The sequence below is a fragment of the Anoplolepis gracilipes genome, chromosome 2 (genome assembly GCF_047496725.1).
Source record: "Anoplolepis gracilipes chromosome 2, ASM4749672v1, whole genome shotgun sequence".
Lineage (NCBI taxonomy): Eukaryota > Metazoa > Arthropoda > Insecta > Hymenoptera > Formicidae > Anoplolepis > Anoplolepis gracilipes.
In genome coordinates this window covers 10,593,987-10,620,000 of record NC_132971.1, presented here as the reverse complement: position 1 = coordinate 10,620,000, position 26,014 = coordinate 10,593,987, and the positions used below count along the sequence as shown (strand labels likewise).

General features: G+C 33.7%; 2 protein-coding genes across 11 annotated transcripts in view; both read right to left on the bottom strand.

Annotated features, from left to right (window-relative positions):
• Positions 1–6,235, bottom strand: part of Dnaaf6 (Dynein axonemal assembly factor 6) — a 6,381-nt gene extending 146 nt beyond the window's left edge. The window contains exons 1-5 of one of the 2 annotated variants that reach the window (XM_072910489.1): positions 5,027–6,235; positions 3,712–3,920; positions 3,097–3,224; positions 2,734–2,902; positions 1–1,274 (exon numbers count right to left, since the gene is read on the bottom strand). The exon at positions 1–1,274 is cut by the window's left edge and continues 146 nt beyond it. In XM_072910489.1, the coding sequence (XP_072766590.1) occupies positions 2,773–2,902; positions 3,097–3,224; positions 3,712–3,920; positions 5,027–5,141 (582 nt within the window). In that variant the 5' untranslated portion in view covers positions 5,142–6,235 and the 3' untranslated portion in view covers positions 1–1,274; positions 2,734–2,772. Of the gene's footprint in view, positions 1,275–2,012; positions 2,903–3,096; positions 3,225–3,711; positions 3,921–5,026 lie in introns of those variants that run through there. The other variant, XM_072910483.1, reaches the window with a different exon arrangement.
• Positions 6,236–6,961: 726 nt separating this feature from the next.
• LOC140675354 (diacylglycerol kinase theta) lies at positions 6,962–25,436 on the bottom strand. 9 transcript variants are annotated; one of them, XM_072909743.1, is made up of 18 exons: positions 25,301–25,436; positions 19,078–19,157; positions 18,636–18,741; positions 18,266–18,486; positions 17,842–18,013; positions 15,489–15,632; positions 13,785–13,916; positions 13,560–13,694; positions 13,336–13,453; positions 12,969–13,156; positions 12,646–12,858; positions 12,425–12,559; positions 12,019–12,193; positions 11,599–11,918; positions 11,180–11,468; positions 10,922–11,081; positions 10,709–10,816; positions 6,962–10,282 (listed from the first exon to the last, which is right to left on the bottom strand). In XM_072909743.1, the coding sequence occupies exons 1-18, from the start codon at positions 25,434–25,436 to the stop codon at positions 10,187–10,189; spliced, it is 2,928 nt and encodes a 975-aa protein (XP_072765844.1). In that variant the 3' UTR covers positions 6,962–10,186. The 9 variants fall into 9 exon arrangements, with proteins under 9 accessions (XP_072765844.1, XP_072765818.1, XP_072765827.1 ...); XM_072909717.1 differs by having other exon boundaries at positions 6,962–9,615; XM_072909726.1 differs by having other exon boundaries at positions 6,962–9,615; positions 13,794–13,916.
• Positions 25,437–26,014: the final 578 nt, after the last annotated feature.

Sequence of the window (26,014 nt, the reverse complement as noted above, 5' to 3'; positions counted from 1 at the left end):
TATCCAGAACCTATCATAATGCAGCCAGTTCCGTGTTACAGCTGTTGTAACCTTTCCCTTGTCTTAAATAAATGCATTTTTGCACGGCAGTCAGCAGAAAAGCTTACACTTGTAAAATCATTACAGCACGTATATTTTGTACACCGTTGTTCTTTACAATACTTGTATAAAATTTAAGACAATAAAATAAAATTTCATGTCAGTCTCGACTGGATCGAATTTGTAAAAATATTTTTATCGTGTTATTATTTTATTACTATTAAATATTATACTTTCTGTATTAAATGTTATTTTCACAAATTTAGCTTTCTCCCGAAATGCGATAAAAAAGATCGAGCAATAATCTACCGGAAATTATGGAACATCTTCCGGTTTCTTGAAAGAAGAAAAGGGTTTTAAACATAAAGAAAAAGCTGTGTAAAATTCATAGGATAATTTCTGAAGGCAATGAAATTTTTTACGCATAAGAAAACAACGCATCTATCGGAGAATCCTCTCTGCAAAAAGGATAAATGGAATATTATTCGATAGTAATGACTAAGTTCGCCATTTCGAAATTAAAAACTTTAGTCACCGGAAATTAAAGTGGAGACAAGAAGCTAACGAACTATGATCAAGGACTAATTAAGTTCTGACAAGGTTAATTAGGAGCGGATCATGCCGTTTGTCGACTCGCGAGAATCATGCAGAGAACGCGCTAATTTATTATACATTAAATGGTACATGTATAACAATGTATTAGATTTTTAAAAAAAGCAGCATAAAAAATGCGATTACTTTGATTCACTCTGATTCATGTGTATGAAAAAAAAAGAAAGAGATAGAAGATGAAACAAAATGCTCTTAGCAGAAAAAAACTGTGGGAAAACGTTCGTTTGGTTTCACGTTATAAAGCACGTATTACATTCTCGTAATCCTGCCCTTTGACCATAAAGCTTTGCGTTTCGAGACTCGAGCTTGTCAAAGTATCTCTTATCGTTGCTGTCACGACCAGATAACAGATGAATCTATCCGTCATTCATGTATATTGTTTCAATTGTGTAGTATAACTTACAATTCGTAATGGTTAATTTGCAACGTAATATGTAACATTGGTAATGCATACTGTGCAATCGATAAAACAAAACAAATATGTATTCGGAATATGTCCGAGAAATCAATAATCGAGTTTAATACCAAGATATTTGCACGTGTATACTATATACATTTCTCGACTGCACATCCTCGCCGATCTCTCGTTACAAATTTTCGCTTATAAAAACAAACACTTGAAACTGAAATGTGAGCGCAAACAATTTCATTATTGAGTGTAATTCTTTAGATTATGTTAAAAAAAAAGAAATTAAAAATGCATGTTTTATCTCATTCTATTAATTAATTTTAATTGTCAAACATACGTGCAAATATCATTTTTCACTTATCCTAAAATAAATTAGGCCCCAACTGTTAGAGGATTATACTACTCAAGATATATATATACGTAATATAATTAAAATTCTTTCATCTTCTAGAAAACACAAAAAAAGTTACAAAGCATATTTTCTCGACTTTTTAAAATAGCTTCCTTGTGAGACCTCAGAAATATCTCTCAAGTATTATTAGTATCAGTTTAAACGACATTATCTTACAACGATTAATCCTATTTAGTTATTTATCTATATTCAGCATATTCAATATTAATAATATTACTGTTGCTTTTCTTGTACGATGGACTGATGATATAATTGCCGGCGCACGATGAATGATGTGCAACGATTATAGGCGTAATTTGCCATTCGCAGGGAAATTAATATCGCATAACGAGCGCATGAGCGTGACGTAATCAAGGATACGGCATTACACAAAATGTAAATACAATTTTGTTGCCGATTACTCGCTACCATGTGGCGCGAGGTTGCAAGAAAAATCTATCAGGATATAACGGGATTTATGATAAACTATCTCTCGATAAACCGGAGATCTCATCTCTCTTTCTTTCTCTCTCCCCCTCTCTCTCTCTCTCTCTCTCTCTCTCTCTCTCTCTCTCTCTCTCTCTCCTTGTATGCGTTATAAAACGCGCTCATATAACGGGGATCACGTGTCATGAAAATAATTTAGCTGTGTACATTTTTATAACAGATGTATATGTGTATTTACAACGGTATAGTTCGTGAGAAAATTTATACTCGTATATACTTCGTACTTTAAATATATGATTTTCACAAGAGAAACTAGAATAAAAATTTCAAGATGTGTATTTCAAGGTATTTTCAATTTTTATACGATATTAATTTCCTAGCGAATGGCAAATTACGTATAGAATCGTTGCGCATCGTTCATCATGCGCCGGTAATTATATCGTTAGGCCATCGTGCAAGAAAAGCAACAGTAATATTGAATATTTACTGATATGAAGATATGAGCACAATATTTTTTAATTGAAAGTAAAATAAAAGATTTTTCGCAGAGACATATAAAATCACACATATATAGAAAATAAGAAAATCTTATTCCTCATTTAAATCACACACATAAAAAATATTTACTTTAGTTAGACATATTTTAATTTTATTAATAGCATATACTTATATATTTATTAAGAGATGAAGAAAATAATTATTTACTCTGAACAATGCATTTGTAGTAAAGAGATATTTAGCAAATCAAACTTGCGTGTTAGAACAGAATCCGTCAACAAAATTTAATTACTCAATTTAAAGCACTCTCGAGGATAATAAAACCGCGTCAACTTACTTTGATAGGTTGAACCGACGATCTAGAGACAATCCGAAATCAAAAGTTCACGTTATCCAGTTCGCGCGCAAGCCTCAGGGTGATCTCCAGAGTAGAAGTGTCATTGTGCCATTTGGCGGAGGACGCGTTGGGATCCACCGGATGCGGTGTCGGTAGATGCAGCCGATATCTGTTAGAATTGCGACTTAGTTTTACGTGCGCCGGGCAGATAGAGAGATTTACGGCCTCTCGTAAAATTGTCAAAGACAGTAGAAGCACGCGCACGCTTGTCGAAGTCAACGCTAGATCGGACTTGGACGCGACGTACGAGAGTTTCGCTCTCTTTCTACCATGCAACTTACAGCCATAAATTTTCCGTCTCACCTTGAGCTGCGCACGTCGATCGCTTCGGATTCCACGGAGAGCTCCACCTTTTCCCGCGTTTCCTGAGGCAATTTCACCAACACCGACAGCCATTCGCAGGATGCCGTACTTGGCGTTTTAAAGCTCATCTAAATAACAATTCGTCCATCTTTAAGGCCGCTTACAGTGCGATTTACACGTAATGTGTCGATCGGAACAAATTGTGTTCACTTTTTACATGTAAAGCTTCGACTTGAGAAAGAGTAACGAAAAGTTTTAAATATATATATCTATTGTTTTATATATCGAATCCTTTTTTATTATTTTTACTCTTTTAATTAATTCTGCTTTCTCAGAAAAAATTTACAAATACCCATTTTAATATCTCTTTGGAAGCAAAGATTGATTATCTATTTTGTAATTTATTAATTTCTATGCGTGTATTATATGATAATTAAACTCTCATCAAAAAATTAATGGGCTTAAAAATTAGAATATAAGATAGCCATTTTTGCGTTAAATCTACAGTAAAAAAAACAAACTATAACGTGTATGCAAACTGTCAAACGTGAATATTGTTTAATTCGAAAATTATTCTCTTTATATTGAGAGGGAGAAAGTAGATATAATATTTACTCCCAGATAAACATCCTCCGCCGTCACTGCTTGTTTGAACTTCATCTCGTATTCGGGCATCTGTCTGGGATCATAATCCTGCGCATTTCGAGTATCAAGTGCTTCCGAGGGATGCCAAATATCATCGCCGGCACCTTTAAGCGGCGCATGTGGTCCTGTTGCTGCAAGATCCTGGGAAGGATCGCTCGAGGCGTCGATATCACCCGGTCCTAAAACAAATATTTCAGTTTCAATCTGTTAATTGTCATTCTATCTCCCGAACAATGAACGAATGAAGATTACGTAATCTTTGAACTAGTAATAGAATATTACTTTGAAACGCAATACGTAAATGTAAGTTATCTAACTGTACTTCAAAACGGATATAATAATGATTTATAACTATGTAACATTATGTAGCGGATAATATTCTAACGCAATGAATTTTAATTAGGATTAATTATTGTCAGCATTTATACAACATATATTTAATTACTGTGTTACGTATATTCTTTCAGAAAGTGATGCCATCTTCTATTATTAATATCTATTTAAAGACATAGTATAATAAGTATCTATTTAAACTAAAAATTTTAAAAAATTCTCTTCATTTTATTTTATTTTTCTTACAAATCGACTTTTTTGTAAATCGACAAATTTCAAATCTGTGATTACTTATAAAATTTATATAATATAAATAATTACCAAATGCCGAAATGTCACGAATATTTCGAGGGTGTTCCAAAATTTTTGAATATTTTTTTAATAGCAAATTTTCTGGTTAATTTGGAATTGATTTTTTTCCCTATTTGTTAGTGAAAATGTTGAAAGAAATCGTAATTTTTTTCAAGTTTTCAAATTTTCTCCATTATACCTTTTTCTAAGTCTCAAATTAAAATTCTATCAAAATAAATCTAATTTAAAATTAATTGAGAAAAATGTAATTTTGTTAAATTTTTAATTGCACAAAGTATTAAATTTAATAAACAACCTTTTTTTTATTCGCTTATAACTCGAAGTTATTTTCAGTAAGAAAAAAAACCTTTTTCAGAAAATATCTAATAATTTTGAGACACTCTGTACACAAAAATACCGCGCGTGCATATTATGTTTGCTGTTTTGCATGCAAGCCAAATTAATATATATTACATACAATTGCAACTCTGTTTACTCTCAGGCAGAAATAATATTCCAAACAATACTTTAAATTAAACACAACGAGATTTTGTTTCGCGGAAGCGAGCTTGAAATTGCTCGCGGAAAATTGGCTGGCGCGTAGCAATAACAAATTTCACTTTACTTCCATAATCAATCGCTTTTATAAGCGTAAACCCACCTAACTTTCTCGCGGCCGCTTGCGGTAAATCGTCCTCCACGTCGGAATCATCCTTGGCCGGGCAGATTAAATTCTGTAACGCCTGCAAATCCCTCGGACCGAAGCAACCATCCATGGCGATGCGCTATGGATAATTCACGCTATGACTGTGTCTGCGGGAGACGCTCTTCCCGCTAAAACCGTCCTTCCATCTTTGTTATTTACTGAAAATTCAACAGAGACAGAAAGACTCCTAGCGCTGAATGTCACACCCTACGATGACAACAAACTGTTGTTGCTATAGTAACGCGTTTGCAGTTTCCCGATAAGAGCGGTCAATTTGAACTGACTCGAAAAATTCTATGCTTGACATATCGCGCAAAGAAAATAGCAGTTTATTATTAATTGAACATAAAATTCTATTTCATTATACATCACGGAGATGGAAATAAAAATGTCAATAGATCCCAACAATGTGTGCTGAACAGAGAAAAAGAAAAAGATGAGAGAGATTTTAATTTATAAAAGATTAAAAAATTACATAGAATTTTGTGATTAAGCCTCACGGAAATATCGCATATATAATTCCATTAAAGATTCCATAAAGAAACTTTTTAAAATTCTTTAACGAAATAATATAAAAAGAAAGAGAAACATACGTAGAACTATAAATATAAAGAAATAGGAAATATATATAATAAGCATTAGAATCGTTATCGTGTATGTTTGATATCCAAAAATAAATCTTGCGAATATTATCGTGTCCTTGAGAGAAGAGCAGGAAGCTTGACGTATGTAAACAGAGTTTTGCTTGTGAGTATAATATTAGCCTTTCAAAATAAATCAATTAGTAAAACTTACATCTGTCCAATGTACCTGTCGTCTGTGTAACAGCAATCGAATTACATAATTTTAACTTTCTGTAAATATCATCCGTTCTAATAGAGAAGATGGCTTCTATGGGACATTTACCGACCATCGTTTAGTATATCACCATAAATTACCATAAATAACCATGGTCATTTTCCGACTGTCGATAAAACCACTATTTGGTGTGTATCCGTGCTAAGATAAACATACCGCGAAAAATGCGAAATATGACCGCTCGTAGATTTCTTTCACTGTGAGTTACATAATAGAAATTTTTCATTTTATACTCAAGCAAATACTTTTTCTTCATTTCGTACAAAAAAATTAATAATTCATTTTTCTTTCATTATATATTTTGACATTTTCACTTTTTTCAATTAGAAATTATAGACTATAATACTATAAAATACAAAATGCAATGTTATCTCTTTATTTCGTCCTGAGAAGTCAATAAATATAAAAATATAAATATATTGTATTTCTTGTGACTTGATATTCTTTTAATCTTAATCTTAATTAATTAAAATTTGAGAAATTTTTAAAACATATATGTCATGTAATGATATATTCTATGTGTGATACAATCGGAGAGAAGTCTCTGACAATCTTTTTTTACTACATTTATTTCTAATTTATTGCATATAATTTAATTTTAATTATAATTCGTTCAATTAAAATTTTACATTTAACTAAAATGATATTCTCACAATAATGCAATTGTACATATATACATATTAAATCTAATTGTTCATCAATAATAATACTATTGATGCAATTTATACATTAAATTACTCCAAATAAATTATAATAAAATACTCAGCTAGATCTTAAAAATCAATCTAAATTTTATATGTTATCCTGAATTATTTTTTTGCCAATATTTAGAAACTTCTTTGCGATATAAATCATAGATCTATTTAATTGGAAAACAAAAATATATATATAAGCGTGAATCAAAATGTCAATGATTTAACAAATTAAATAATCTATAGAGTATTACATATATAAATATAATAATAATAATAATAATAATAGGACTAAATATAAAAAGGATATCTCTAAGTATAAGTAAAGAAACAACCGGTCTTATAGCACATACATTGATTTATTATACGTAGATTGTTCATAGCTTATTGTTTCTCTATTTTTTTTATAGCAACAGCAAATATACTATAGTTTGGTCAGATTAACAAATGTTTTCTCTCCAATCTGCCGTAGATGTGATTATTCATGTCGATACACCGGATATAACACGAATAACCGAGCCTGTATACATCGTTGGCAGGTTGTGACACATGGAGGCCTGATCAATCATCCGGGCATGATGGTCTCCATTTAAATTTGGTTGCCAGTGTGTGTTGTGATTAAATTTTTGATAATCATTTTTCATAATCGAAGACACATCCAAGAGAGGTCTAGTTAGATAATTAACTAAGTTCACAGCGCGTACTAAAAGCGTACTAAGAGTCCTATATCGTCCTCCTTTGATTACTCTCATGTATCAAAGGTACGCGCTGTCTTTTTTTTTTATAACGTTTACGCGAAACAACGCAACGTACGTAATTCAAAAAGAGTCTCCTCTTTCTCTCCCCCCCTCCCCCTCCCCGAAGATACTCTTAACGTTAAGTACTCCCCCTCCCCCCCTCACTCGCTATTCTCCTCTTTTTCTTCCGTCGCATTAAATGCCATCGCGATTAATTGGCGCGTAATCCATCTTATTTTTTTTTTTTTTTTTTTTTTTTTAAGTCCCTACTTTTATAATATTATGTACAATTGTTTGGCACCGAAGTTGTCTTTGTTTTTTTCTTTTTTTTTTTTTTTTTTTTTTTTTTTTTCTTTAAATCGCACGATGCCAACGCGAAGGTCCAACGTGAACGTACCCCCCACCCCCCTCCCCCGTTTGTATGTCAAGAGAGCGAAATCAGGTAAAAGTACATCTGAGTGTGAGTGTGTGTGAGTGTGTGTGTGTGTGTGTGTGTGTGTGTGTGTGTGTGTGTGTGTGTGTGTGTGTGTGTGTGTGTGTGTGTGTTGTGCTTGCTTGTTTTTCGTGTGCTCGATCAACGATCGTTCGCGATCAGTGATAACACTCGTCGAGTCGAGACGAGACGAGACGCGCCAAGGGATATGCGGATCCTTGGGAGCTCGAGAAACAAGTATCGCCTTGGACTCTCGCGTGGTCCTGTCCTAATCGTCGCTCGTTAATTACGAATGCTCAAGTACAAACGACGCGTTCCGACGATTTTTTTTTTTTTTAAGTACACGTTAGCATGTTACAAGAGCTTCTTCTTCTCTTTGGCATAGTTTATAAATATACATCTCTCTTTCTCTCCGTACTCTTTTTTTTTTCTCTTTTGTGTTTCGCATTCTTTTGCCATGTTACAGTGTGGAATGTATGTTGGCGGTGTATGCACCTCGGTCAAAAACCTCGTCGTCGTTACCTGGAACCTGTCAAGTCAGTACATTGCCAATCCGACTCTTTCGACGTCACGTCGCGCATATCGCAGATACATACATATACATACATACATACATACGTACATACATACGTACATACGTACATACGTACATACGTACATACGTACATACGTACATACATACATACATACATACATACATACATACATACATACATACATACATACATATATATATATATATATATATATCTTCTCGCTTGTATAGAGACGGATCGGCAAAGTGCTTAGCCCGCGATGCGGTCTCTCTTATCGTTACGAAAGTTACATTAATTTATCTCCTCTTTTCTTATTAACCATATCCTAGGGAACTCTGACTGCCACTGGTTTTCGACGAATTCCAGACTGCCCAGCAGTCAGATACATAACAATTATCACAACTTAATATCGTATAATACTAATATAATATTATGTAAATATATTAATATTTAATCATAAATATTCTATATATATAATATATTATTAACAACTGACTTGTTTGCGTTTTATATCCCGCGATACACGTTTCGTATCGTATCGTAATACTGTGTTAAACTGGTAAAATACCATACGAAACGTAATATACATTACGATACTTCCATTTCTCTTTGACACTATCAAGCTTGGAACGTAAGTATAAATTAACGTCGTCATAAGCTACGCTCGCGTACGTGTAGCTTCCTCCAATACTGTTTAATATGCGTGTATGTTTTGTGTGTATGTGTGTGCGCTATTATGTGTGTTAAAATCTATTATAATTTTACTAAAAAAATATTGATTGATAAGCTACGCGTACTATAATTATTAACATTTAAAAATGAGATCTAGTTTCTTTATTAATGTAAGAACAAACATTAAGAATCATTATTGAGTCGATAATGGATTTAATGCTGTATATATGTACGTGTGTGTGTGTGTGTGCGTGTGTGTCTCAAGTGTACTCGAAAACCTTATCTACCTGTCCCTCATACTCTTCTTTTACCAGTGTGTTTTCTTCTCGCGTTGTAAGTACTTATGTTTTAAGTTCGTGCAGCGCAACCCGCTGTCGGACGATTTCGAGGCCGATTTTATTTTATTACGTACGCTAATCGATCGAGTTCTTTCTATATGGCTACGTGCTCCTGCCGTTATCGCAGCGTGTTCGAATCACTTTCACTTTAAATGTTTATTCACTTAGAAGATATCTTCGTCCGGATCGCTCGACGGTGCAGCCTGAAGCGCCAATTGCATACTGGATTCTGTATTACGCCGCTTCATTTTACCCTTAGTCTTCTTCAGCATCGTAGCCTAGGAAGGGACAGGATCAAGGGATCGCACAATGGAGCAATCGATAAAAATGTCAGTCAAAATGTCGCTGACAAAATAGAAGTATATAAATAGAAATAGAGGTAGAAATATATATATGTATATATATGTATAGAGAAAGAGAGAAAGAGATTGCGAACTCAGGGCCAACAACTTATATATATGTATAGAAAAAAAAGAAGGAAAAAGAGAAGAAAAATTTTTACTCTCGCAAAACTAACTAACTACTATCCGATAGAATGCGTCTAAATCCACACATTACGACACAAGCTCGAGCTAGCTGCATTGGATCGAGGCATCGACAAGGTGTTACGGAGAGTTGATCGGTTTTACATGCATCAACGAGGAGGGACCGGATCTTTTTTTTTTCTTTCTTTTTTTTGTTGTATAAATAAATCGCTTTATAGAGATAGACGGCACGATTTGTCACACCGAGACTCCTCTCTTGCGCTGCTTACGCGCGTCGAGAAATCTAGGTTGAGAGATGTCGCGTATCTTCAACGAAATACTCGATTAAAGAGTTCGAGCAGTTGTGAGCTGTGGTATGGTTGGATTACTCGTCCGTGCTCTTGCCCCCCTCCCCATTAGCAGGTAGAATCGACGGTTCGGTATTGCGACGCTTGATCTTACTTTTCTTCAACATGGTAGCCTGAAGTGAACAAAGGAACAAGGAGATATTAGTCGAGTGCGATTAGGGGAGGAAAGCATGCGCTGATAGGTATCAGCAATCAGGTTACGCTTTTACAGAGAAAATACATAGAGTTTTATATAGTGTGAAACAAAAGATACTACAAACTAATACATACGGATGCTCCTACCTAAAAAAAAATGTACGTGCCACAAGAACGTATATACGCCTCATTATTCTACTTAAATTCAAACAGAGTAAGAGATGAATTTACATCATTCATTCATTCGTTGGATTTTAAAAGGGGAAGGTTACATGTGCATTAATATCGATATGCCTCGCATTAGATGAATAAAAAATGATTCTACGTTACATTCTGTTCGTTATTTTTTGTAGAATTATGAGGGAAAAAAGGTGATTTTATAAAATCTCACGTCAAAATATTACCTTGAGCGCAGACTTTAAGACTACAACGTCTCCAGGACTCTGAACCCACGGTTCGCCATCTACTTGTACAGGTATATCTGAGTTTAAATGAATTTTTATGTGTCCGCCCTAGAAATTAAAATAAAACAACACAAATAAGAATAAACTAATATATTCTATAGAAAAATAGAAAGAAAGAGAAAGTAAAATCTTTATATTATTATTTTAATTCACCTGTGCTATTCTCATAGCCGTACGTAGACCCGACTGTATTTGTCCAAGATGCATAACGCCTGTAACTCCAACAACCTCCAACATACCATCCCAGTGATTTGGTGTATAAAATTGATCTTCTTTGGTATCTGGTCCCCAAGGATTAGCACCAGAACCCCAACTAAAATGTAAGGAGAGAAAAAAAGATATTTAAATTAGCGCATAAAATAACTTTTCTTTTTTAATAAAAAAAAAAAAAAAGGATTTCATAAATATTACCTTAAAATGTTCAAAATAATTATTCCTTCCACTTGCGGTAATTCGACCAATTTACCATCTACTTCTAACCGAATTTCTTTATGTAAATCTTTGCACGGCTTACGTCTGACCATCTTACGTAAACCCATAGTTACATATACACTTTTGTTTCGTAATCTGCTTTTGAACTTATTAGGATTTTCCTCTCTCGCATTGTGAAAGTCAAGACATAAATCTGCATCGATGCCGATGCCAAAATAATTATTCATTACATATATTTGCGTATTGTCTTCGCTTGTTGAAACAGCGCCTGTAACATGATACAACGCTATTTGCCGATAATGCGACATTTTTTTTCTTCTCATTTCAATTTACGAAGTTCTTTTGTGATGTTTTAAATAAAAAAAAAAAAAAAAAAAAAAAGTAGTCTTATTTCTTACCTGCAGCGTTACAAACTACTTGAGTCTGTTCCTTCTCTTCCGAATGAAAAACTACGGTCCACCTATCCAATATTATTTCTTCCGCATCAATAACATCTCGCAACAAGTTTAACGGATCCTCGTCGCCCGTGTATCCTGAACCCCAACATAGTACACGCGCAAGATCGTTTCCCGTTCCCAAAGGTACAATAGCGCAAGCAGGAGAAGAACACTCGCTATCCTGACCAACATTATCTAAACACTGTAATACCCAACCTATCGTTCCATCGCCACCGCAAACTAATATTTTGTAGTCTTTTATGTTGCGAAAAACGTAAAGCCTGCAACATGAGAAACACGTGTATTCAGTAATCACTTTCGCGAAATTGTGTAGAATTAATACACAATTAACATTAACATTTTAATGTACGATTCGCTTACCCGGGGAGAGGTCCGCCGTTATCGAGATCAAACACCTGATAGGGATTTAACAGTTTACGAAAACTAGAAATTAGCTGGAGCCCTTGACAGCCGCCAGATTTTACATTTACAAACACGAGCAACGGTTGAACACCCGATGGTACCATACTTGGCTCGATACTCGGTAAAAGCATTACTTGTAGAAAAAAACAGAATCAAATTAAACAAACTTTCCAATATATATCTCTCATTAAAACTAACAAGTAGACAAAAAAAAATTCAAATGTGTATATATGCGTGCAATTATATTATACTATATTAGCAATCTTTTATTTTTGCTTTTCAATTAATATGCAATATTTTATATATGTGCAGCCAGTTTGTCGTCAAACTATAAAAGCAAGATGAAAATATATGCCATAAATACCTAGAAGATGCTTGTCTTCGTATTTTGACTCTCGCAACGTATATAATGCTCTGACCGCTTTATTCGAATCTTCGTATATAATGACCATCGAACCGTATTCATAATAAATTGGGCCAATTAATGAGAACCTATTTTCTAAAAAGTTCAGGAAGATCCACACATGTTATTTCTATTCTATATATATATTCTGTATATATTTACTTTTTTCAAGTTAGACCAACCTTTTCCTAATAATTCTATCAATATATTCTCATAATTTCTTTCAGACTGATTTGGCGGCAAGTTTCCCACGAATAAAGCCAAATTGGGTCCATGGGGATCTTGCTTTAATTGTAGATAGAACCGCATTAGTTCCATTTGCCTAATAGAATCTTTCCCCAGCTTCTTAACGATATCCCAAGGTCTTTCGTCCCAGGACAAAACTCTTTCCGTCACTGATACATATAAAATTCTCTTTATATCACGTGCAATAACACACTTAAGACACAGACTCTTAAAGAATATTTGAATAATAAATTGACTTTAGACTTGAATAAAAACGTACCGCCACGGTCTAAAAGAATTTCACTGCACCTATAGTCATCGCAATTAAAATTTTGTAAACCAAACTTCTCGAGTGCCTCGCTTATTAAGTCTGCAACAGTTGTTGCTTCGGTGACAGGTACTATACAGAATGACTCTGATACCTGCAATTTGCCGGGATAAACTCGTACCTCCCCACTGTCATTATTTCTGAAATTATATTGCAATATTGCATCAAAATTCTTTCTTTGCCTTTCATATAGAGATATAGTTCAACTGTTACTAGTATACTGCATAATATTTCTACTATATTAATTTTAAAAGATATTGTAATAAAAAAAGTGAAACTCTATATTTTTTCAATTTAGATAAATATAGTATAAACTTACTTAAATCGTAAGAACACAGCCGGACGTTTGCCTTCTTGGCGATTTAAATTTAAAACAGGCGTCGGGTCACACAATTCAGTTTCCTCCGCGGCATACAGGTCGGTTAAGTAAAAGTTGCCTGAATTTTCCCGGAAAAAAGAAAAAAATACATTGATTCGATTAGTAAATTTGACAAGAGATTTGTATGTTTATTATATGTAAAATTTTTCGCATGTTGTGCATACTAGGATCTTTCGTGATGTGAAATGCGCGCAATGCCAACGTGAGAACCTGCTCTGTCGTAGCCTGCCTGGGTACCGGAATCACCCGAAATATTCTTCGCCTCAAGGAGCTATTGCCGTCGTAAACCTTAATCATCTCTGTAATATTAAGAAAAAAAAACAGCAGATTCACGGAGATTAAAGATGAGAAAATTCCGAAACCATTAATCGGAAGTTGTATTGAAATACCTTCGTCACCTCTTTCTTTATCTTCTTTCTCCTTAGGAGAACGCGGATCACGGCCATGCGCTGCACCCTGTGTCGGTTCTCCATTGTCATGATACCTCGCGTCGCTACCAAATTCCTCTGATGTGCTCCGTGCTATAAACACAGAAAAAGATCACATATTTTGAATGTTGGAAAATATATTTGGAATAACAAATTACACAATATAATATCTAAATGAAACATACAATCTAAATGTATAATACATCTTCTTCCGCTGTCTAAACTCTGACGCAAAAAATTTATTACATTACTCAGATAACATTAATGGTAGTTTTCTTTGAGTTCTTAATCTTACTTTCGAAAAAACGTTATAAAATATTTTATATTAAAAATAACATGGAATTTAAATTGCAATATTTATTTTCTGATAAGTAACACAATTCCATCTTTAAATTATAATATCATGCATTATTTATTATTTCATATTATTCTCATTATTATTAATTATATTGAAAATTTAAATGTCAATTTTCGATATGTATATGTATAAAGCAAAGAAATTAATCACAAATTTGTTGTATATAAAAATATTTGCACTTGAATTAGGCACTTTAAGAACAGTAATGCATGAGAATTTAAAAACAAATGTATAAAATATAAAGAGCACAATGTTGTAAACGACTCTGTTTATTATTCAAGAATAAATTACGCATCTCTTACCATCGAATATTTATCGATAGATTTGTAGAACACACACACGATAGGAAGAATTAGTCAGTAGTATTCTTGAACTTCATTTCACTGCATAGTAGAGTGATAAGCATCATGGAATCTCATAGCATCCAGTGGGCTGAATGACAGTGCATGCACTGAAGCGAGACATACATACATGCTAAAACGTAAACAGTAACAAAATAACATCCATAAAAAACGTAGGTGCATCATGATATTTATGTAAATGCATGTCGCGTGACAACCTATTATGTATATGTATATATTCAATATACAATGTATTTATTATGCTTTTGAGAAATGTCATTGTTTCCTAATTCTTTAAGATTAAGTTCCTAATATCATATTGCTCATTAACGATATATCAATTGAATCGAGATAAATATCTTGAACGAAAGATGAAGAATAATCTTAATTTATAAGGAATTACCTATCGAGAAAAGTGCTTGGCAAATTTTTACAAAATTATGTATTTATCTTTATGTATATATACATATATATATGTATGTATATATATTGGCCATATTGTTACATACGCGTATGATTTAAAAACGAACACGTAATAAGTACAAGATTAGAGATATTATATTAGAAAGATTTATATACATTACGTTACATTTTTAAACTTTATAAGCTCACATAGAATGTGTATATATATATTTTTGTATAATGTAGCAGTAAAATGTCATTTGATATTAATGTCGAAAAAAATATAATAGAAGCACAAAGCTAAATATCTGCATTGCTGTTAGGCAAACTTAAAAAAATGTAGAAATAAATATGATTGTGTCTTTTAATATAGCACTTTCTCTCAGTCGTAAATGTTAAGTAAGTGATTACACGTAGAGATAGAGAGATAATAACAGCCAGAGTGACGACAGCACTACAGCATATATATTTCAATTTCTCTCCAGTCTTGTACGATATAAGTACATCTTAGAATTGAGTACATTCACACAGATGAATGTCTGAGGATGATAATATTCTAGATACCTCGAACATAAGGAGGGGAAGCATGACAATTTCCATGGCAGCTACGTGGCAAAACTAGCGAAAGGCGCCTCAAAGCTTCGGCTAGGCGGCCTGCAGCCCCATTTTGCTCACTCTCAGCGAAATCGAATTGCTCTCCGATGTTATCTTCACATAGAAGCAAAGGTAAACCGAATATTTTAATCGGTTACCACAAATTTTCAACTCTATAAAATTTATCTTTGTTTTTTTTTTCGCATTATAAAATTTACTTATAATTACATTAGAACAGGCGTGTTTTTTTTTTTTTTTTTTTTTCTTTCTACCATATCGAATAGCGTCCGAAACTTCTAATTAAAAAAAATATAATAAAATGTCACTACTTTCAGCTTCTTTTGTATTTTTTTTTTCGTGAAGATATATTATTCTATAAATGTCAATGTTTCTCTAATCAATAATAATAATCTAATTACGAAGCTCTAGAAAAAGAAGATGCTGTATCTATTTAAATATTTGACGTCTATTAAAAGCAACATTGAAATTAGCGTTTAATAAGAGCAATCAGCCACAAAAGCCAAATAGTTTACGAATATATTGTAAACAGGAAACGCGTAATTAAACTAACAGATGTAGCTTCAATGCTAAAAAAATTATGATTTCAATTGTCGAGAACAATTAACAAATTTATTTACGCAGCTTAAGATTCACATAGAGTGTATATGTACGTCATATAATCCTCTAGACTTATACAACAGACAAATTTTCATACAACTCTTCAGCTAAAATGATGATACACGATTATATAGTGACACCACAATTTTTACAACAAATTCTCACGTGATATATTCGATGATACAAATGATTGAATATAGAATTGTGAGTGTTGAAATGATTATAGATAGCACAGTCACACACTTTATATAATCCAAAAATTCATTTCTAATTTCCCTGCATCCAACGCACTGTGCGCAGATGAATTCAAGGCATATCAACAATATGCAAAGATTGTTAACAATCACAGAAGTATATTGTGTAAGAAATTATTTTATTTTATTTCTATTTTTCTATGAAAAAAGTCAGGATTTTTTAAAAATTTGATAGCTTTTATAAGAAAGGATATTTGGAAAAATATATGGAAAGCTGAGAATGCAAGAAACTGCAAATAGCAAATGTAAAAGTACGTATACATATTTATATGTAAAATATGAGAAATATATTAAATCGATGACTAAAATCTTTGACTAATATTTCATATAAATATACATATTTTATGGTTTGTGACAAAACGAAACAATATGAAAATTTGATGCGATAATCCTTTAGAATACAGATAGAGTCTTTCTCGTTTCACATATCGAAGAAAGTCAACGCGCGTTGCATGCTCTGAAAAGAAGGAAGAACAGATATATGTTTACAAAACCGACGGTATTTATACACGCGTATATGTGTGAGTGAGTGCTAAAATAAAACTCATGCAAAAAAAAATTTATGTTCCAAAAATTGGTTATATCTTTTACAAGAGTATACTTCTACAAATATATATAAATGTATAAGGAATGTTTTGTTATACATTCTCTTTTAGACTTCAGTATGTAAATGTACAATATCTTTTGCTACCAATCATTGGTGCACATTTGCATACATGTACAGGTGCTATGCATAGTAAAAATAGATATAAAATTTCATACACGTATGACTTACACAGGTGTGAAAATAATCGATTGTGTCAATAGGTAATACCGAAATGCAAGAATGAGATCAATTGAAGAAACTTTTCTAAAGTGCTAATCGATAATGAAAGTCACGGTGCAAGTGAAAAACGCGATAATTAACACGTGAAAAATTCAATTGAACGGACACATTTTCAGCAAAGCTTTCACATTTTTGCCATTATGTGTTATCTGAGTCTGATACATCGATATTACTCGTAAAGAAACATAAAATCTTTCTCGTAATTCAAGAAAATAGTATATTTAATGTGACATACATACACAAAACTAATATAATATAATTATGCTATGTATCTATAGATAAATGCGTGCATTGGTAATTATCAATGTGAACATGTGTTTTCTTTTTCTTTATGATACTAATTAAAGATATAGTTTCACTTTTGTCAGTACTGACACTTTTGTACGCGGCTATATTATTGAATCTGTTTTATTACAAAAGTTTTCATTTTAGTCTCTTATCTCTTTTTTTTCTTTTTAAAACGAATTAATTTTTAATATTCAAATTATATTTCCCGGTGGAACCGATTAATAAGACATTGAAGTGCCTTTGCGCGACGCAAATTTTGTGATAAAACGCAATTCCTCATTCCATTATTCTAATTACCTGTTAACACGCACACCGTATTTACACGGTAGACACTTACGGCAAGAATACTCACGAGTCGAAACTTCTTTACGACGCACTTGTACTCCAATGATGGCTTCCATGGGAACTTCGGTACGCGGAATACTAACTGCATGTGGCGGCAGGTAAATTGGTTCCAAGTTACCAAAGGTGCATTCTTGGGGAATATTCTTGTAACAATACGCGTGCGACTGAGAGACGAAATCAAAATTTATCATTAAGTCTTTATTCTTCAACGGATGAACTTTAAAGTCATGCTAACGGAATATGCTTTTACCTCTATTTATACAAGAGTGTTATTTACTTTCATGTATTCCGTTTAAAAAATTAAATATATTTGCATTGCAATGTTTCAACTCTATACTCTACAATACTAATTCCGTTAACGATACGCAAAAGCAAAAAAAAAAAAAATAATACGTGAATATAAAATCTGTTTTTACCGTCATGCCGCACCACTCGCAACGAAACCCGGCAAGGCACTCGGCAGTAACACAACTCTTCTTGCATACGGCGCATTTAGAGCTGTTCGGAAGATTGCCTTCCCGCCAGTGATGAGTGTGCTTCACTGCTGACAGGTCCTTCCCAGGCAAGTACGTGGCATTCTCTTTGCAGTCTGCCACCGCGAAATCTTGGCATTCTATGTGCACGAAGTACTCGCATACTACCGACAAACAAATATACATTTACAGTTGGCGTATTATCTTTTTAGAATCTTTATATAAATTTACAAAGATACTTATTAAAGACATCAATAATTAGCTAATAAAACGATTCAAAATTTCACAGACAGGACACACAGTTTCAACTCACTTTCGCAGTGTATGGATGGATTATTATCATCCAAACGTTTCCGACAGACGTTGCAGAATTTTTTTCTATGATGTACTTGGTCGGACCAACAGTGTGCAACCGGGTTCTATAACATAATAAAGAAACGCTCTATTAATTTTATATTACATATATATTATCGTGACAGATATAAGATCCCGAGGTACAAAAAAGAATCTCTGCAGTGTCAATAAGCAAGTATCATTTCTTATAAACTCTATGTTTTCTTTTTCTTAAATTAAAAATTTACACTACTTATTTTACTGCGATGTTTAATTATTTATTTCGTGATATCCCTGAAGGAAAAAGCTTTGCTTTTTTATTGCCACATAAATGAAACGAAATCGGTAAATATAGATGTTATATTTTTATGCATATAGGCGGTTTAATCGTGCGTTGCTGTGGAGATTGATTATTATCCTACCTTAATCAGGCTTGCCGCGATGCTGGAGCAGGGAGAGACGACGGCCTTGAGACAGCGGTCGTGCACCACGAAGTTACACACTGCAACGAAAAAAAAAAAAGGACTTGAGAATAAAAGAGAAATATATACAGAAAATTTATTGTTATACAAGAGATTTACCGACTAAACGGTAATGTGTACACCATAACGTAAATCAATGCGAGCCACTCATATCGTAATTTATAACAAGATCTTCTGACCTTTCACGATCTAAGTAAATACATCGAGAATCAAACGCGATTTCTTCGTGTTAGTAAAAATTTCTACATATTTATTTCATACTTTCATCGTTAATTGCGATTCACCAATATCCACGTGACAATTTATCAAATTTCTACACAAGTTGTTCTTTCGAATTTATTATCTACATATTCTTTAAAAAAAAAAAAAAAAAAAAAAAAGTGGTTTCAGAAAATATTTGACAGATTCTCAATATGTGAAGACTATTTATAAATTTAGAGTCAATAATATTTATTGATATATCAATCTTAATATTAAGTATCTTAGAATTGACAAAAAATAATCGCCACATGATTGAAACACCATGATTTGCATATCATTATCCGTTAAAAGGACGTAGGGTGACGCGACAAGTGTCGTATTCTTCGCAAGAGCGGTAATGATCGAGCTCTATCGCAGCTCTTGCGACGCTAATCAGGCAAGATGTGGGAAATTTGTCGCATCGACGCGCAGGTGCGGCCCGAAATAGTACTGTGCATCCGCTTCGTTAAGAAGGCGCCATCAGCTACCATCGACGATCGACCACGAATGCCGGGTTAACTTTAACTCTTCGAGTGGGTAGTTTAAATCGAAAAAGAGTATTCGTTATTATCCTAGAAAAAAAAAAGGAAATTTGTTTATCTATGTCCCTTTAAATTTTGTTTCAAGCACCACGCTTTCTTCAACAAAAAAAAAAAAGACACAAAGTATTTTATATACGAGAAGTGTCTCTCTCTCTCTCTCTCTCTCTCTCTAATAAATGTGGAGGCACTTATGGCGCTTACAGTTTTATTAAATTCAGATGAATTTGTATAAACTTTTTTACTTACAAAGAAAAAATCGGCACCATTAAGTATCTAATATAAAGAACACGGTATTTTTAGTCTTTAATATACGCACATATATTTAATCGTGAACTTTATCACATTTATTCTTTATTATTTATCTTTCTTGTTCTCTTCGAAAAAACATATATTATGTTCTTCTAAATTTCAAAATTATAGATAAAAAAAAAGTCTACCTCTCGCGAATTTATCGACGTTATCGATTTTATCTAAATCGAATTTGAGAATCGCTCAAAAGTTAGACTAAAGATAAGAAATGCACTAGACAAGCATGTTTTAAATCACATTTGATCTCGGAAAGAAAGAATAATTAATATATTGTATCGATCTTTCGACAATCACGTGTATCTCAAGTATACACGTGTGTCGGTTTTCGTTATACTATACAAGTATATATTTTTTTTCTCCACTATTTTTAATTATCATATTTGTAATAATTCTGAGCGTAGCAACAACAAATCAATTGTTTTGAAAAACTAGGAAAAACATCACAATAATTTCGTAGAGTGATCTCATCTATTATAATATTAATCGTCTGTACTACAATCTTGTCTTCCTCCAATTTTTTTACATACATAAAAAAAATATAAAAATTTAAATGTAGTACACACACTGATCTGTATTGCAAAATATTTTCTCCATCAAGATATATTTCTACGCTAAACATAATCTAAAACAATACGATGAAATTATAACACATGATACTTTAAACTCTCATGTCTAAAATCAATTGTGTATAAATCTCTTGTCTTTAACAGTTATGTACGATTCTTTTGATAATAATGGCAGCACTCGCTGTACTTTTGCAATTAATTTTTGTTGTTTTACGAGATATTATTTATAAAAAAGTACAGAACAAGAAGAAATATTTATATCCATATAATAAAAAATTATATGGATACAAAAGAAAGCTTATTTTAGAATATATTATCTGATAAATGTAATGTAATGTAATGTAATGTACATAAATAAACATATTTATGTACAAAAAGAATAGCAATTAAATTATTAAAAAAATTACACAAGAAAGTACGAAAAATGACAATAACTACATCTATTGATTTTTAAAAAGTGCAGAATCGTTTTTTATATAAATCATTTAATTCGTGCTACCACAGTGCAATTTACAATAGACTTTGATATTTGATCGTAACGTTATTTATGTAATAAATCAAGGAGAATTTGATATCGTTTTCGATATATATAATTAAACATAATTCTTTATTATTCTTTTATTCTTGAGTCTGTGTGAGTTACTGTCAACGTTTCTGCTATAAGAGGCAAGCTTTAAGATTTGATATCTACAACATATGATTAATAACTGTGAATATTGTTAGTTAAATTAATGTATATGACGCTTCACATATTTCTCTATTTATAATGTAAAAAATATCAGGAAAAATTTAACAAAAAAATACTACAAGAATAAGTAAATTTTGCTTGATATTAATAATAGCAAATTCAATGTATACATGTGTGTGCTATTTTCAAATCATGTATAACGGTTGACATCTTATTTAAAAAGATGTTCACTCTTCTGACATTTGTATTTCACAGAGAGAAGTGTCTATTTCGTAAATAATGTTTCTGCTCTTTAAAATTTATCGCTTTTCAAAAGCTTTACATAATTTTATATATATATATATATTTATTATTCTCAATGTCTTTAAATAATAAAATAAATAAATATAATTAAAATAATCATTTTTTAATAACCGTTAATATGTAATATATTATTTTTTAAATAAAATTTTTGTAATATAATTTTTAGATAAAATATGACTCTCATCATAGTATTACAGTTTTACTACCCACGCATATAATGATAATAAAGCATTAACTAATGTAATATATTGAAATAATTATTATTGCACAATATCGTACGTGATTATTACGCGTGAGAGTGCAAAAGATTTATTAAATCTTCAAGTTGTATTTTTCATGACATACCTTTTTGTTTTATCTTATCACATTTGCCACTACTGTTTTATATATTTTAAAAAGAAATGCAAATTATGCATTCCCATGCATAATGTTTTTCAATTAATATAAGAAATTACTTTTTTCACGGTATATGCTAACTATATTTCTAAAATTGTGCGACGTAAAGTTTAATTCTGACATTCGCTATTCTTATATAACGTTGTTATTATAAACAATTAATGTAAATCGGAATGTCACGCATATATATATGATATTTGGATGTGTCAATCGAGACCTTTAGCTCTTTTTTTGCAAATATATTGGTAATTATTATTTAAAATAAATTAGTAGAACAGTGTTGTTGATGATGTAGGAAGTTATTGCAAATTTAGTTTATAAAAATAAAACGTTAAAAAATTACTGTCAATTTTCTTAGCATAAAAAACCTATGAGCATTCCAATTATCGTTAACACTAGTTATCATTCAAACACAGAATCATGAAATATTTAAAAGATTTTACTAAAAAAAAATATCCAAATATATCATCATGATTGTTCGATAAATAAAATATTTAACGTTGAACAAATAAGATATTTATTCATTCAATTATTTATTCGAGAAGCACCAAATCTTAAATGTGAGATTAAAAAAATAAGAATTGAATTTGTGTTTCGAATAAGTTATAAAGAGAATTATTAGAATCTTATCTCGCGTAGATTGGATTTATATATATAAACTTACAAAATACTAAGTATAATTTGCAGACATAAAAACAACAACTTTATTTAAAGCAACCGACAGTAAAGCGATCAATACATTGTAGCAAGGTTTAACAATGGCTTTAGAGATATAACACTTCATCTTCTACTACTGTGAAATTAGCATTGTATTACAAAAATTTTTATATGGTGGATGGACATCTGGCTCTTGCCAAAAATTTCTGACACATCTCAAAAAGAATTTTTACGATTAAATCAAAATAATAATGGTCTGAATGTCTAAAAATGATGGTCTAAATATATGGGCAGCCAATTTAACGTTGTACGACAAAATTGCCTTCAGTAATAATAAAAATTTCCCGTAAATGTAAATGTAAAAGATTTTTTTGGAAATATTTTTTTAACTTGTAGATACTACTCTTTGAAAGTTTTATCAAAAAATATTCAAATCGATCCCGATTGTAAAATGGAAAAGTGATTACCAATTTTTGTATAACAAAAATGTAAAGCTGATATTCGATATTCGACGTGTATCTTTATGAAGCCTTACTTTTTATATTTAATTATCAGAATTTTTGAAATAGAATTAGTTATGGAATTTAAAATTCTGCCGAAGTTTAAATTTAAAAAAAAAAAAAAAAAAAAAAAAGGAGATGTGACACGATTATACAAAGACATTTATAATTGACTTTCGAACACGATGGCCAAATAATAAATTCGCAATAAAATAGCAAAACTCTTTTTAAATAAAACAGCGGTAACTTTAGTGATCATTTTGGACGATTTTTTACAAACTGCATCTAATTGTAAGCAGCGTGGTTAAAATTTTTTTTACCCTTATGTCTCCCATTTTTTTTTTTTTTTTTTTTTTTTTTTTTTTGCGACTATAAAAGCCAGGCAGTTTCTAATGAATATTTTTACTCTTATTACGTTTTCTTTTTCTTCCCTTTTTCAGATGCTAAATATATCTCTAACGCGCACACTCTTATATTTTATGTACAGCCCTACGTTCCTGCAATTAAATTCATCTTTCAGAAGAGATACGACAAAATGATCTAAACTCTGCTACTACGTTTCCCCCCCCCCTTTTTTTCCCCTCCCCTCTTTCCGAATAACGCTCGATACATCTAAGGCAGTTCTCTTCATCGAACATTCCAAAAGAGTGCGACAGCTCGGACACAAGGCTCGTTTCTGCTCGCGTTACAACGAAGGTCCTTTACGCCTCTTTACCCGTCAGCGAGCTCTCTCTCACCCCCACCTTGGGGCAACCCTCTTCGCCGCCGGTGCCGCCGAGCGTCCGCGCTCTCTCTCTCTCTCTCTCTCTTTCTCTCTCTCTCCCGTTCCCTCGCAATCCCCTCTGAACCCTCTACTCCGGCAACCTTATCCGTGGTCTTTCAGCCATACTACCCCACCCCTCGCGATCAATGCTCGTGAAAGGTGGGCGCGCGTTCGCGCTCGCGCCCTCTGCGATCTGCGTACGCCGTCGTCTCCCCCTCCCCCTCCTTTCCCCCCTCAACCCTTTCCAGGTTCCTCTTTCTGTTTTTCTCGACACAAATCTCTCTCTCTCTCTCTCTATCTATCCGTGTATTCATCTGTATGTCTCTCTGTTGCACCGATTCACGGCTGGCGCGTGTTCACGAGAGGCGCTAAAATGCCCGGAGACTTTCGCCGAGGTTTCCACCGAGGGGGAAGAAACGCGACACCCTGACCCGATTGAATAAAACCGCCCGCCGCGCCGCGTCTGTCATTCACATTCGGAATCGCGACACGGCGTGAGATTTCTAGGAGATTTTTCTGGCCGCGGTATCTTTCCGTTAGCGGTGGACTGCTTATCGATCGACTTCGCGGTTTCGTTTTTTTTTTTTTTTTCTTTTTCTTTTTCTTTTTGTATGTACGAAAGCGCTCGCTTTAAAAATTTTAAAGGTCCAGCGAGAGAGAGAGAGACAGAGAGATCCATCATCCTTTTTTTTTCGCAACACCACCGACCAACTGATCGAAGAGACAAATCGAGGATGAAGAATTCATTCCGTGTTAGGTTTAAAAAAAAAAAAAAAAAAAAAAAAAAAAAAGAAATTTGAGAAACCTGAATCTCTCGAGATTGCGCAAGTATTTCTGGAGCATGTTCGCCCCTCGCGTGGAGCAGTGTGCGCATCCTCCGACGTGGACGAGACAAAGATGCGTACGCGGATGTACTGTAGAAAAGCCATCGTTTTCAACGTTTTTCTCCATCCACTCTCTCTCTCTCTCTTTGGACCTTTATTTATTTATTTATATATACATAAATATTGCAAATTCTAGCCATCGTTACTTTGCAACGATCGTCCGAGTGGCGCTTGCCGAGATCTATCCCCAGAGCGCATAATAAGCGCTTCTCTCTCCCCCTCCCCCTCCCTACCCACCTTTCGCTCTCTCTCTCTTTCTTATCGACGCTCCTGGCTCTGACGTTGATTTGAAAATTGCGCGAAAGCGGTCCTTACCTTCGCAGATGTACCCCTGCTGTAGGAGGCCCCAGAGCATGTCCGTGCAGCTATGGCAGTACGTCGGTTTGTGAAACGTTTTCTTACTGAAGCTGTGCCCATGGCTGGCTGGAGTCTCGGCCGAGACCGACGCCATATTCCCCGTTCCACCGCGGAACCGTTCACGCCAGATTTTCACCGTGAAGCTACGCAGGGCGCGCCGCGCGACGATGACAACAACATAATTACACGCCCGACACTACGTGATCTCGGAACCGTACATAATTGCGCTGCTGCAGCTGCGATGATGATGGTGATGGTGGTAAGAGCGGTGGTGGTGGTGGTAGTAGTAGTAGCGGTGGTAGTAGTAGTAATAGTAGTAGCGATGATCGTCGTCGTCGTATCTGGCCGCAGCACGTCGCGGACCCACCGCACGTCGCACCGTCGTACCGTCGTCGTCGTCCCGTCGTAACGCGGCGCCTCGTCGTCGTGCTAACGTCGTCGTCGTCGTGCCTAACACGCATTATTCCACGAGCTGCGCCTCGGCCTCGGGCTCGGGCTCGGGCTCGGGCTCGGCACGGGCGACGCGTTGGCAGCCACGATCGCAAGCGCCAGATGCGTCGTCGTCGCCGTCGTTGATCGTCGTCGACAATCCACTGCCGAGCGTCACTGATAACTCCTCGCGGCCACCGCCGAGCATCACCGTCGTCGCCGTCGTCGTCGTCGTTGTTGTTG

Bases quoted from the DNA above. Each gene is read 5' to 3' on its own strand.
- LOC140675354 (XM_072909717.1), bottom strand. From the start codon at position 25,436: ATGGCGTCGGTCTCGGCCGAGACTCCAGCCAGCCATGGGCACAGCTTC. The intron at 18,014-18,265 runs GTAAAAACAGAT...TTCGTCTCTCAG, and splicing joins GCGAGTGGTGCGGCATGACG to TCGCACGCGTATTGTTACAA. The intron at 12,859-12,968 runs GTACGTTTTTAT...TATATGTATCAG, and splicing joins AATTCTTTTAGACCGTGGCG to TGACGGAAAGAGTTTTGTCC.